The sequence below is a fragment of the Schistocerca nitens genome, chromosome 3 (genome assembly GCF_023898315.1).
Source record: "Schistocerca nitens isolate TAMUIC-IGC-003100 chromosome 3, iqSchNite1.1, whole genome shotgun sequence".
NCBI lineage: Eukaryota > Metazoa > Arthropoda > Insecta > Orthoptera > Acrididae > Schistocerca > Schistocerca nitens.
In genome coordinates, this window is record NC_064616.1 from 384,950,091 (window position 1) to 384,963,563 (window position 13,473).

General features: G+C 43.9%; 1 protein-coding gene across 1 annotated transcript in view; it reads right to left on the reverse strand.

The window, feature by feature from the left end:
* The window catches only part of LOC126248327 (galactosylgalactosylxylosylprotein 3-beta-glucuronosyltransferase P), a 328,211-nt gene that overhangs the window by 210,711 nt on the left and 104,027 nt on the right, over nt 1-13,473 (reverse strand). Inside the window, exon 2 of the mRNA XM_049949219.1 lies at nt 10,540-10,746. Coding sequence (XP_049805176.1) covers nt 10,540-10,746 — 207 coding nt within the window. The remainder of the gene's footprint in view (nt 1-10,539; nt 10,747-13,473) is intronic.

Below are 13,473 nucleotides of genomic sequence, written 5' to 3' on the forward strand. Positions count from 1 at the left end.
GCGGACAGCGTGAAATGTGTGGTGACCATTGGAGAACACGGAGATGCCGCGTACTCATGTTGTCAGCACATAACAGAGTTTTAAAGGCACCGTATTGTGGATCTCCTTTTGGCTGGCTGGTCGAATCGTGCAATATCCAGATTTGTGGGGCACTCGGAAGTGACAGTGGCTCCATAAATGGACTGCATGGGAACGTTAGCGCATGCATACTCGTTGTCTAATAAGTTCCGGCCGACCATGTTTGACCGCAACAAGGGAAAATCGAAGTCTTGTGCACTAAGCATATCGCAACCTCTTCACGTCTGCGCCTGCCATCCGTGAACAGGTAATGGACTACCTGGAACATTCTATGTTACCCCGCATTGTTGACATCAGCAGCCGACAGAGAATTACTGTCCCTCGCTTAGGCTGCTGTGATCGAGGAGCATGAACTGCTGGCGAATGGTATCGTATTGTGTTCAACCGTGAATCGCTGTTCTGCACAATCCCAGATGACCATCGTCAGCGAGTATGGTGGTGACGTGGATGATTTGGAGAGGCATGGTGACGTTACCCCTGGCGTCAAGTTGTGGCAATCGTTGGTTTTGACTTTAGGTCACTGTTGGCAGTGATTGGAGTCACTCTGACGACATAGCTGTGCGTCAAGAACATCCTGCGTTACCCCTCATGCGACAGTATCGTGGTGCCATTTTACAGCAGGACGATGCTTGTCCACACACGGCACGTGTGTCAATTAACAGTCTGTGTGATGCTGAGGTACTCGGGTGGCCAGCAATATCCCCAGATTGGTCCCCGATAGAACATGTGTGGGACCAGCTGGGACGTCAACTCCGTGCCAGTTCCAGTACCCTGAATACTAAGGACCAATTATAGGATCTAGGCGCGCAGTCCGGAACCTTGCGACTGCTACGGTCGCAGGTTCGAATCCTGCCTCGGGCATGGATGTGTGTGATGTCCTTAGGTTAGTTAGGTTTAAGTAGTTCTAAGTTCTAGGGGACTGATGACCACAGCAGTTGAGTCCCATAGTGCTCAGAGCCATTTGAACCATTTGAACCAATTATAGGAGTTGTGAGACAGATTGACTCGGGAGAGCATACAACGGCTTTTAGGCACAGTCCACAAGCAAGTCCCTGCAAGTACACTGATAAATGGGTTCACGCTGCAAAGTTATTCTTAAATCTGACACGGTTTTGCAATCACTGCAATAACATCACATACCCTGCCAACCCGTGAAGTTTCATTTGATTGTGTCCAACAAAGAATAGTCAGTGATCACGAGAAGTTCACCTAGGTGATAAGTAATTTGGACCATCAGACCTTGGTTTTGTTATCTGACATTATAGTGAACCCGCCTACAGAAGGAGCATACTGTAAACTGAAAGAAGAATTAATTTCTCGCTGTGTGAAGTCAGTCGACATCAGAGTCAAACAAGTACTGTATCAAGAGTAACGGGGGGATAGGATCCCGTCAGAATACTGGCTGGGTGCTTCGCTTTTTATATCCGGCAATGTACGTCAGACTACACACATATATACACACACACAAACAGACACACACACACACACACACACACACACACACACACACACACACACACACACACACAAAATGGTAATTATTAAGATAAAATTATTAGAATAAAATATCTATAATATGTGACAACATTTTTTCATACTTGTTCGATTCCTCTTTCCTTTACATTACTTCAGCTTTTTGAAAGAAGCCTTAAATTTTTGAGATGCACCCCTAGTAAAAATGACATGACATGACATGACCTTGCCCCATTTTTGTGAATGTGTTAACCCCTGCCAGAGTTCATATTAACGATGCAATCTTATGAACAACAAAGTCCAGCCGTAAGAAATATTTTTCGGAGGAAGCGGTGTAAAACTCGCATAGTACCAACATACAGTCTAATTTTCTTTGCAAGTACATTTATACAGGGTTTAATTTGCTTCTCTTCAGTATATGAGCAAGAAACTAAATGACCCGGGTACCGGCACTGCTAGGAAGGGTCGTGGCTTCCTTTAACTGCAACCAGCTGCTTCCTTAATAAACAGACATCGCAGTTCAACATACTGATTAATGTAAATAAAGATACAAACATTTTTGGGCAGGTCGTCTTAATAGGACTTGGCGATCAAACTAGCATTTGGCTTAAGGCATATGCCAAACAGTTTGAGGACGATGCATTTGAGTGAAGTTCAGTCACATCAGCTTGGACACTGTATCTCTTTTCGCCTTTTCATCATTTACCACAATTAAGCGTAGGCTGATTGAACTATAAGGAAGTTCGCTCTATCAACATATTCTCATATATCGAGCCCGCACCTCGTGGTCGTGCGGTAGCGTTCTCGCTTCCCACGCCCGGGTTCCCGGGTTCGATTCCCGGCGGGGTCAGGGATTTTCTCTGCCTCGTGATGGCTGGATGTTGTGTGATGTCCGTAGGTTAGTTAGGTTTAAGTAGTTCTAAGTTCTATGGGACTGATGACCATAGATGTTAAGTCCCATAGTGCTCAGAGCCATATTTTTCATATATCGATCTTCAGAAAGCCCTTCTTCTTCCTGCGTAACAGGGCACCTGTGTGAAAACGAGCATTAGACTATAAAGAAATCTAACTGAGAACAGTGATTTAGCCCTTGTTACCAACATACAAGCAAAAATTATAGAAAGTGTTTGTAAACATGTGATAATAGCTGAACGCCAGGGAAATATGAAAATGTCATTGATATGTCCAACAGATTCCACTGGGAGACGCTACAAGACGCACTATGCGTCACAGAGAACTATATCGTTAGAATTCAGTCTGAAGCTTCTAGTTAGACTTAAACATATTACCTCCTACCACATGCATCTTATCTGACGACCAAGAGGGTAAAAGTAGAGAACTTCGAATTTACACAGAGATGTATCCACATGTTTTTCTCCCACAACCCATACACGAATAGAACAGGAAGGGGAGAAACTGATTCTGATGCAATGCTTACCGTCCGTCGCCCATCATACCATGGCTTGAGCAGAACACATAGATGTGGACGTTAGGGTATTTGTCGTACGCCACGCGAGCGAGCTGTGACACTAGACTCGTACTACGGAAGATCGTCTGTCGTTCCAGGTATACGTTTGCTTAAATCGCTTCACGAAAATATGGGGATAGTTATTTTGAAAAGGACAGCTCCGATTTCTTTCCTCGATCTTTCCCAATCGGAATTACTCAATATCTGACCATTTCATCGTTGACGCGTCGTTAAACACTAATTTTCTTTCTTCCGTCGTTCCATCCGCTACAGAATCATAACTAATCTGGGGAATGGAGCACAATTACTCTCCATATGCGTTACAAATTTTCTGGAGAATCGAACAAACAACCGCTTCTGTTTAGTTTCAAACGGCATTTCAGGTTCAAACGGACGGAAGACTGATTTTGATGAGAAAATATTCGTGCTTCATATTCAACAGCCTAAAATATAAAACATATCGCTTAATGACGGGGGAATGTTTACACTCAATGATAAATTTAAAACCACGAAGCTATAATTTATTTCGCTTTAATGCGTGCTTATGTTTCCACAATTAACTTTTCATAGCTATGCACTTACTGAAATGGCATCCGAGGGCGCGCTCTGTTACAGCAGAAACGTTATCTGAAATTCTGAATTACCTGCACACACATGCTCGGACATTTTAATAAATGAAAGCTGTTTTGCACCACAGCAAACCGGAATTTAATTTCATTATGAGAAAATAATTAATTAATAGCGTGGTCCCGTAGCAGTAGGGCACATATAACCGGCATCGGCACCAAATAATTTTTTACTCAGTCACAAAGCTTTGTGCGAGGCCACCAAACACGTTTGTACAGTAAATAGAAAATCGCCGGACATGGTAATATAAAACAGGTAAGGTTAATATTTTCATACTGCTGGGTCAAGATATAAACTTACGTTGGTATTAATTATTGTAAAGTGAGATGCATGCTGGAAGAAAAGGCAAACCTGGAGTATTTTGCAATTGAAGAGCAAAATTTGGTGGTTAAGTAATCTGAAAGACTTCGTAGTCATAATCTGAAAAGTACGCTGCTGTGTGTGCCATACTCTATAACATAGTTTAACATTTTTACTGTAAACTAGCACCTTTTAAAGATACTACCGTACGCTTTAAAATCATGTGTTTCATCTAACTTTTGGATAGTTTATGACTTTAGAAATTATGCCTTAGGGAAGATTATGTGCTGGCAGGACAGACAGCAGAATACGTTCCCCGGTAATTTCATCAGCCTTGATTCGTTACATTGTATCTTTTGACATACCGTAGAAAAATATTGTGTTATGGGGCAAATACCGCGGTAGGAATAGTGAGAGCAGTTTATATTCAAAATACAGGTCGTCTATTCAGCGTATGTGGTCGAATTAGATAATACACTGCCTTCGGTAGGACAAACCAGGCGCGGATCCAGGGTTCAGTTGAGGGGGTTGGATGGGGGAGGAGGCATACTTTCTCAATGTCTCCATACTGCCCACCCACACACACCAAATGCAGCTTGCCGCCATCCCAACTGTTAAAATGCCTGTGATTTTAATAATAATAATTTGTTTGCATCAGTGCTTGGTAAATCACTTTAGAATAACCTCCAAGAAAATGCAGTTCTGAGAAATGTAGCATTTTAAAAGCATACGTGTGAATATTTTGTGAGGTTCGTGTGTGATTTTATTCATTTAAGAACTATGATAGTTCAAATTCTCACAGCTTTCTCAACGCCATAATTTACACAATATAACATCGATGCGCGCACTCGCCATTATCGATATTTCACAAAGTACTATAAAAGCTGGTCCGCATACTACGGTTATGTAAGTGTGTAAGTGTATACATGAAAATTTCAACCATTTCCACCTATTTTCCGGTAGTCAGTCACGAAATGTGCCACGTTTGTAGTTGACAACGGGCACAGTCAGATTACAAATGAGTGCATTTGCCGAGAAGACCTCAAGTTCATCCTCGTGGGCATGTCCTCACATATGGAGATGTTAGGTTCAAAATGGCTCTGAGCACTATGGGACTCAACTGCTGAGGTCATTAGTCCCCTAGAACTTAGAACTAGTTAAACCTAACTAACCTAAGGACATCACAAACATCCATGCCCGAGGCAGGATTCGAACCTGCGACCGTAGCGGTCTTGCGGTTCCAGACTGCAGCGCCTTTAACCGCACGAGATGTTAGGTGTCCTGCGTTAAACGTAGCTTGTAATTTCTAGAATCCCTTGTCATTTTCGAGAGTCTTAGCTTTCTTGCTACTTTATTCTCCGAATGTAAGCTGTGAAATTTGGCAATTCACACACGCAAAAATATAAACGCATGTAATAAAATGATTCGGGAGGGAGGGAGGGGGAGGCCAAGAATTCCATGACTGTCTTACCTAGATGCACGCCTGGTACAAGTAATGGTGCTTAACTCTTGATCGTCAAACTATAGGGCAACTTCTCCGCGGTGTGTTACGGAGTGATATCATGTAGTCCTCAATAGTGAGGCCCTTGAAATCAGAACCTCCCGTGGCATACGATCTGTTGAATATTGACGCCATTTCAACGGATTTTGAATGCAGTGTCTAGTTCGCAGAAGCTGAGAGAGGAGGGACCCGGTGAAAGAGTGTAACGTCCCCATCCGACCCAAGTACCACCAACTGTGCCCTTTCCAACTGCGAGGCTGCAGATTGATTTAAAATTTAATCCAGCACTCTGACACAAGGTCTCACAATCACGAACAGCATAGCACCACCTTTCCTCCCTCCCCAGGCAAATAATGGCGACAAACGTTTGCTTACTCACTAGTATTAGAATCGAACACCTCCTGACAAGCTGCGAGAGCGACCTCGGCTGCTGGAGAGAACTGTTACTTAAATGCATTACGCTACTTGCTACGTTGCTCGTCTTCCTTCCGCCGTCAGCAGCACTACAACTGCGTGACTCGTCAGTCATCAGCGCTAAAATGATACGGTACTGTTAACAGACAACACTCACAATGCGAAGGGAAGGAGGGGCTTTCCTCGATAAAGAAATGATTGCCACCAAGTGGCCCGAACAGTTGCTCGGTACCTCTTGCCTCGTTCCAAAATTTACTTTAAGCAATTTAGGCTACCACTGGAAACATAAATGCAGATGGTCGGACGAGGATTTAAGCCAGAGCCCTTCGAATGTGAGTCAAGTGCTTGACCACTGCGTTACTTCTCTCGCATCCTCGTACACCCGCAGAAAGGTACCAGCTCAATACACTGACGCGCAGATTCCAACGCTAATGCACAGCGCAACATGAAAATAGTAGCAGTACACGTGCCCGTCATCCGTCCATAATTCCCATAGCGTCGCTCCCTCTCTACGTTTCACAACGGATACACAACAGTAGTTTAGTGTTGGTGGAAATAGAAGATTCGTGTTGGATTGCTGATTCTACATCAGTCTTACACGACAGAGCTACTGTAGTGTCCTATAAAGAACACAACCATGCTACACTATAGGTGTGTACATGTGTACTTAATATATACAGCCAAATACATCAGTCGAAAACGAAAATTTCCATTTTACGCTCTGGGAAAAATATTGTGAGATTTGAGGTCGAAAAGATGTCCACTATAGAAACAGCGAGCTTATCAAACGCCGTGTGGTACTACATAGCCCCACAAGCAGTCATAAAGCTAGGAATTCTACACTTCAGTTGGGATGGCTGCACACTGCTGCGACAAACTGAAGAGAGACTTGTCTGGTTCTAAGCTGGCCCTGAGTTGCACTTTACTCAATCAGCCCTTAAGAAACATATGTTGTTCAACTTAAGTTATTCCAGTCTAACTAAAGGCCAGAAATCATGGAAGAAATGCAATAAATCCAGTAACATGGTCAGCTCTGAACATCTGAGCGCAAAGTTCCATTAGAGTTGAATAGCTGTTTTTTTACAGTTTGTCATTCTTCATCCTCTTTGAAGAGCATTGATGTGGTTTTATTTGTTATTTTTATTGAGATTCAACAGTATTTTCTCAGTCGTTCTTTTTAAACGTCATATCTTTAATTTGCAGTATCAGCCTTACATAAGTGGAAAATGAAATAGTTTCTTGTGAATATTTTCTACCTGTATTTCGTGACTCGTTGGATATCTTGGATTTAATTGCATGAGAATATAATTTCAGATCGTTGAATTTTAAATGTAGCATCTTCACTGCTGGGAAAAAATGCAACACCCTCAAGGACAAGGTCATTTTGTTAAAAAGTGAGGTGACAAGTACAGGAGTATATTATGATAAATCCAGACCGAATGAAACACAAATGTCACAGTGGAAAAGTGCCCAAACAGTCGCTTCAACATAGTGTACAGTCCTCTGGCGGCAAAGCATATGTGTATTCTCGTATGCGAACAATCATAAAAGTGCCGCATGGCATCCTGCGATAGACTGTCCCAAGCATCTTGCGTATTAGTTGCAATGCGCAGTGGTTCTTGCAGGCCCTGTAGAACGAGTAATTTCCCGCTTCATCATGTCCCAAATACGTTCAATTGACGAGAGATCTGCTGCTCTTGTTGGTCGTGGCAGCTGTACCGGGTGATCAAAAAGTCAGTATAAATTTGAAAACTTAAACCACTGAATAATGTAGATAGGGAGGTAAAAATTGACAAACATGTTTGGAATGACATGGGGTTTTATTACAACCAAAGAAAAATAAAACAAAGTATTGAAAATATTCTTCTCGGGTATGCAGCCGGATCATGACGTCTTCAAGACACAATATTTCTGCGGTCCAACTGGCCGCCATCATCAGGTGAGAGCGCTGGTGCACAATCTCGCCGAGATTGTGCACCAGCGCTCTCACCTGATGATGGCGGCCAGTTGGACCGCAGAAATATTGTGTCTTGAAGACGTCATGATCCGGCTGCATACCCGAGAAGAATATTTTCAATTATTACGCCGGGAAAGCCTTCGTAGTCACAAAACAAAGTATTGCTAGACGTGTGAGAGATCTCTTGCGCACGTCGTTTGGTGATGATCGTGTGCTCAGCAACCACTTTCGTCATGCTTGGCCTCCCAGGTCCCCAGACCTCAGTCCGTGCGATTATTGGCTTTGGGGTTACCTGAAGTCGCAAGTGTATCGTGATCGACCGACATCTCTAGGGATGCTGAAAGACAACATCCGACGCCAATGCTTCACCATAACTCCGGACATGCGTTACAGTGTTGTTAACAACATTATTCCTCGACTACAGCTATTGCTGAGGAATGATGGTGGACATATTGAGCATTTCCTGCAAAGAACATCATCTTTGCTTTGTCTTACTTTGTTATGCTAATTATTGCTATTCTGATCAGATGAAGCGCCATGTGTCGGACATTTTTTGAACGTTTGTAGTTTTTTTGGTTCTAATAAAACCCTATGACATTCCAAGCATGTGTGTCAATTTGTACCTCTCTATCTACATTATTCCGTGATTTATTCAGTTTTCAAATTTAGACTGACTTTTTGATTACCCGGTACATCTCAAAGGGCACGTTACGTCACAGCAGCCACATGTGGACGTACGTTCTCATGCTGAAGCAGCACATCAGCTTCTTGTCGAAAATTGGCAGTAGCACGAGGATAACAACCTGTCCAACGTATCGGGTGTTGGTTGCTTTATCCTGCAGAAACAACAGATGTGGTCACGGGCTGTAAGTACCGTGTAGCCTGGGATGGGACCTATGTATCCTGGACGAATGCAACCTGGAATAGGAGCTCACCTGGTCTACGCCATACACGTGTACACACTGAAGACAACAGAGCGCCATATCACCCGCCGGTCCACTCTTTCACGATACCAGAGTAGCCATGCTTGACGGTGTCGTGGTATCCCGGCCAGAGGTGCAAGTGATATCAATCCTGCTATAAGTACACGGTTCCTGATGACACGGCATGTGCAACATGTTCCCGGATTTCGTCCCTGGATGATGTTAGGTCGGCCTCTGCTACTCGCACAGTTCGTCGATGTTGATATGTGTCTGTACTACGAAGACATCGAGGTCCTGGTCTAGAGGTGTGAGAATGTTCTACAGACCACTGTTGAAAGCAACGATACACCACTGCTCATTGCGTCCAACATGTGCAGCAGTCCGTCGATATGTTTATCCAGCTTCCTCCAGGCCCACAAAGCGACCCCGTTGTAATGGCTGATGCTGTTCAACAGGAGTACATACTCGTCGGTAGGGCATGGTGGTACGCTGGAATGAATGTTGCATACACTTTTCAACTCTAAACTCAGCACAGTTACTGTCTGCAGATCCAAAACAGAGGGTGCACAGATAGGCCTCCTGAGCGCCATCTGATCGCGGATTAACGTGAAAAATGTATCACGAACACGACGACTGTTCGGTATGCACATACCATATCCTGGTGCCACTGAACACAGTTTTGAGGCTGTTGCTTTTTTTCCGGCAGTTTCTATTTATAATAACAATAAAAGATGTACTTTGAGTATTCTGTTGAAAAATGCTAACCGTTTCGGTATCATAGTAATCTACCTTAAAAGTACTAAGTGGGTATCTGTCAATCGCTAGAGATAAAACAAGAATGAGATTTTCACTCTGCAGCGGAGTGTGCGCTGATTTGAAACTTCGTGGCAGATTAAAACAGTGTGCCGGATCGAGACTCGAACTCGGGACCTTCGCCGTTCGCAGGCAAGTGCTCTACCAACTGAGCTACCCAAGCACGACTCACGCCCCGTCCTCACAGCTTCACTTCTGCCAGTACCTCGTCTCCTATCTTCCAAAATTTACAGAATCTCTCCTGTAAAGGTCCCGAGTTCGAGTCTCGGTCCGGCACACAGTTTTAATCTGCCAGGAAGTTTCAGAGATAAAACAAGTTTTGTACGTTGTTGTGGTCTTCAGTCCAAAGACTGCTTCGATGCAACTGTCCACGGTGCTGTATTCTGTGCAAGCCTTTTCACCTCCAAATAACTACTGCAACCGACATACTTCTGAAGCTGCTTACTGTATTCATCACTTGGTCTCCCTCTACGATTTTTATGTCCCAAACTTCCCTCTAACACCAACTTCGTGATCCCTCGATTTTTCAGTTTGTGTCCTATCAACCGATCCCTTCTAGTCAGATTGTGCCACAAATTTCTTTTCTCATTAGTCCTAGTCAGTACTCCTCACTAGTTACTTGATCCATCCATCTAATCTTCATCATTATTTCATAGCACTACATTTCAAAACCTTCTATTCTCTTCGTGTCTTAACTGTTTATCGTCCACGTTTCACTTCCATACATGGCTACACTCCAGGCGTGATTCATTTCCTAATCTAATGCCCTCAGCATCACCTGATTTAATTCGACTGATATTACATTATCCTTATCTCTATCTTGTTGAAGTTCTGAATACATACTGTCAGTGTTATTTCTTGTGGCAGCGCAGACTCACCAAATCAGTAACATAAAAATGGCTATGTCGGAATCTTGCACCCTCTCGGATAAATTTCTGCGACTGAAACAGAGGGATTTAAAATTTGGTGTAGTGGCGGTACTCACCAGCTGGGCCGGCAGGCGGTGCGGCGCCTGGCGCAGTCTGTCGATCGCGGCGCGCACCACCTCCTCGCTGGACGCGGCAGCGGACGCCTCAGGCCCCGCCAGCGGGGACTGCAGCCACGTGGTCGACACGTGGTACTGCGCGACCACCAGGCACGCGGCCAGGCCCATCAGCAGCCACATCTTGTGCGACACCCGCATCGCCACAGCCTGTCACAACGAAACACACCACTGTCACCCGCGCACGTTATCGAGTTGGCTCATTAGACTTGCAGACAATGTTGACTGGAATACACTCTGAAATTCTCAAGGTAAAATACAGGGGGCGAACGGTTATTTACAGCTATAGAGAAAACCGACTGCAGTTATAAGAGTCGAAGGGTACGAAAGAAAAGCAGTAGTCGAGAAGGAAATGAGGCAGGGATGTAACATCTCCCCGATGGTATTCGATCAGTACGTGGAGCGAGCAATGGCGCAAATCGAGGAAATATTTGGAAAGGCAATTAAAGTTCGGGAAGAAGAAATAAAAACTCGGTGAATTTTCGATGACATTCTAATTCCATCGCAGACGGCAAACGACTTACAAGCGCATTTGAAGGGAATGGGTAGCATTTTGAAGATAGCTTATGAGTAATATCGAAAGTGAAACAAAGGTAATGGAATGTAAGGTAATTTAATCGAGTGATGTTCATAGAATTACATTAGGAAATGAGACGCTAAAATTAGTAGACGAGTTTTGCTATTTAGGCAGCAAATTAACTGATGGTGATCGAACGATCGAAGATTTAAAGTGCAGACTGACAATTGAAAGAAAAGCGTTTCTGAAAATGAGAAACTGTGTAGAAATTTAAGTGTTACAAAGTTTTATCTGAAAGAATTTGTGTGGAGTGTAGCGTTATGTACAAGATAAATGTGAACGAAAAGCAGTTGAGACAAGAAGAGAATTACAGCTTTTGCAATGTGGTACTACAGAAGAGTGCTGAAGATGAGATGGGTTGATGGAATATCTAATGAAGACGTCCTTAATAGAACTGGGAGAAAAAATAAATTTCCAACATTATCTGACTACAAGAAGGGATGCGCTGATTTGACGCATTCTGAGGAATCCAGGAATCATCAGTTTGGTAATGGAGGGAAGAGCGTATGTGTGCGTGAGTGTGTGTGTGTGTGTGTGGGGGGGGGGGGGCTTAAAACTGTATAGTGACACAGAAGGTTTGAATCTCATAACCAGGTTCGTATGGATGTATTTTGCAGTACTTATGCAGAGATGAAGAGATGGACTAGCGTGGAGAGCATCAAATGGTTCAAATGGCTCTGAGCACTATGGGACTTAACAAATGAGGTCATCAGTCCACTGGAACTTAGAACTACTTAAACCTAACTAACCTAAGGACATCACACACATCCATGCCCGAGGCAGGATTCGAACCTGCGATCGTAAACCACAACAACAACAGTGCTGGAGAAGTTTAAAGGACGAAATCTTTGTTTTGAGGGTGCAATATCTGAAAGTAGCTGCTTGGTAAGCAACTTCCATTGTTGCGTACATAAATGCCCTACCACTACTGCTCGTTGCCAACCTTGTGGCAAGCGCGCGAGCACGTTTAAGAGCATGCATTGCCGTCCACAGTGGTCAAAAAAATGGCTCTGAGCACTATGGGACTCAACTGCTGAGGTCATTAGTCCCCTAGAACTTAGAACTACTTAAACCTAACTAACCTAAGGACATCACACACACCCATGCCCGAGGCAGTATTCGAACCTGCGACCGTAGCAGTCCTGCGGTTCCGGACTGCAGCGCCAGAACCGCTAGACCACCGCGGCCGGCCACAGTGGTCACATACGCCATGAAGAACCATATCACGCCGTTTGTAGTGACCGTGGCACCAACATGAATCGCAGTGTTTTCTGTGTAGTATCTGTCTTTGAATAAAAGTGACGTTTCTGTTTGTCTCATTGAGTATTTCTTTTAGTTACCGTCTGTACTACAGTGTAACAGTTCTTTCTATGTCCTGTCCAGGTTTCATCGAGCTGTATTACCTGGCAGTGACATCATGCAAAAGTTACTTCGTCCATAAGTTTTGCACACCAGTGTATACCGAGCGAGGTGGCGCAGTGGTTAGCAGACTGGACTCGCATTCGGGAGGACGACGGTTCAGTCCCGCGTCCAGCCATCCTCATTTGGGTTTTCCGCGATTTCCCTAAATCGCTTCAGACAAATGCCGGGATGGTTCCTCTGACAGGGAACGGCCGACTTCCTTCCTCATCCTTCCCTAATCCGATGAGACCGATGACCTCGCTGTTTGGTCTCTACCCCCAAATCAACCCAGCCCAACACCAGTGCATATTCACAATTTCCAGTACAGTGTGCATTTTAAAATGAGATATAAATAACTTAATTTTTCAATAAATTTTTATGTTGTGAAATTCAATAGCAGAGTTGTCTTTCTTGTACCTTACAGGGCCACACTGCGGTCTAGATGCCAGTACCACAAAAGTTTGAAATAGAAAGTGTTTTTGTTTAATACTGTGTTGCGGGCCCTCTTATAATCGTAAAGGACGTAAGCATAAACATTTTATAGGCTCATTCGACTTAATTTTTAAATGATCAGCTGATACGGCTCAAACCCCGCACGCCATGGCCTCAAATTCCTCGTGGCGCCGGATCAAATGCGTGGCGCTTCAGCTGACAATATCGCTAAGACTTTGATATGAATGATTAAAGGAATTTTGTCACTTTAGTCTGAGTTCGATTCTCTGGAATGTGATTTCTTCCATAACTCATTTCATCCAGGCCAGGTCTCATAAAATTTTTGCTTCCTGTCACCAGGTGAGGATTCTTGAGCTCCTGAACCTGGGGAAAAGCATTTTCAATAACTTTATTAGTCAGGGAGGTATTGCGGGGAAGTATTTATTGGAGTTAGAAATATTTGAAAT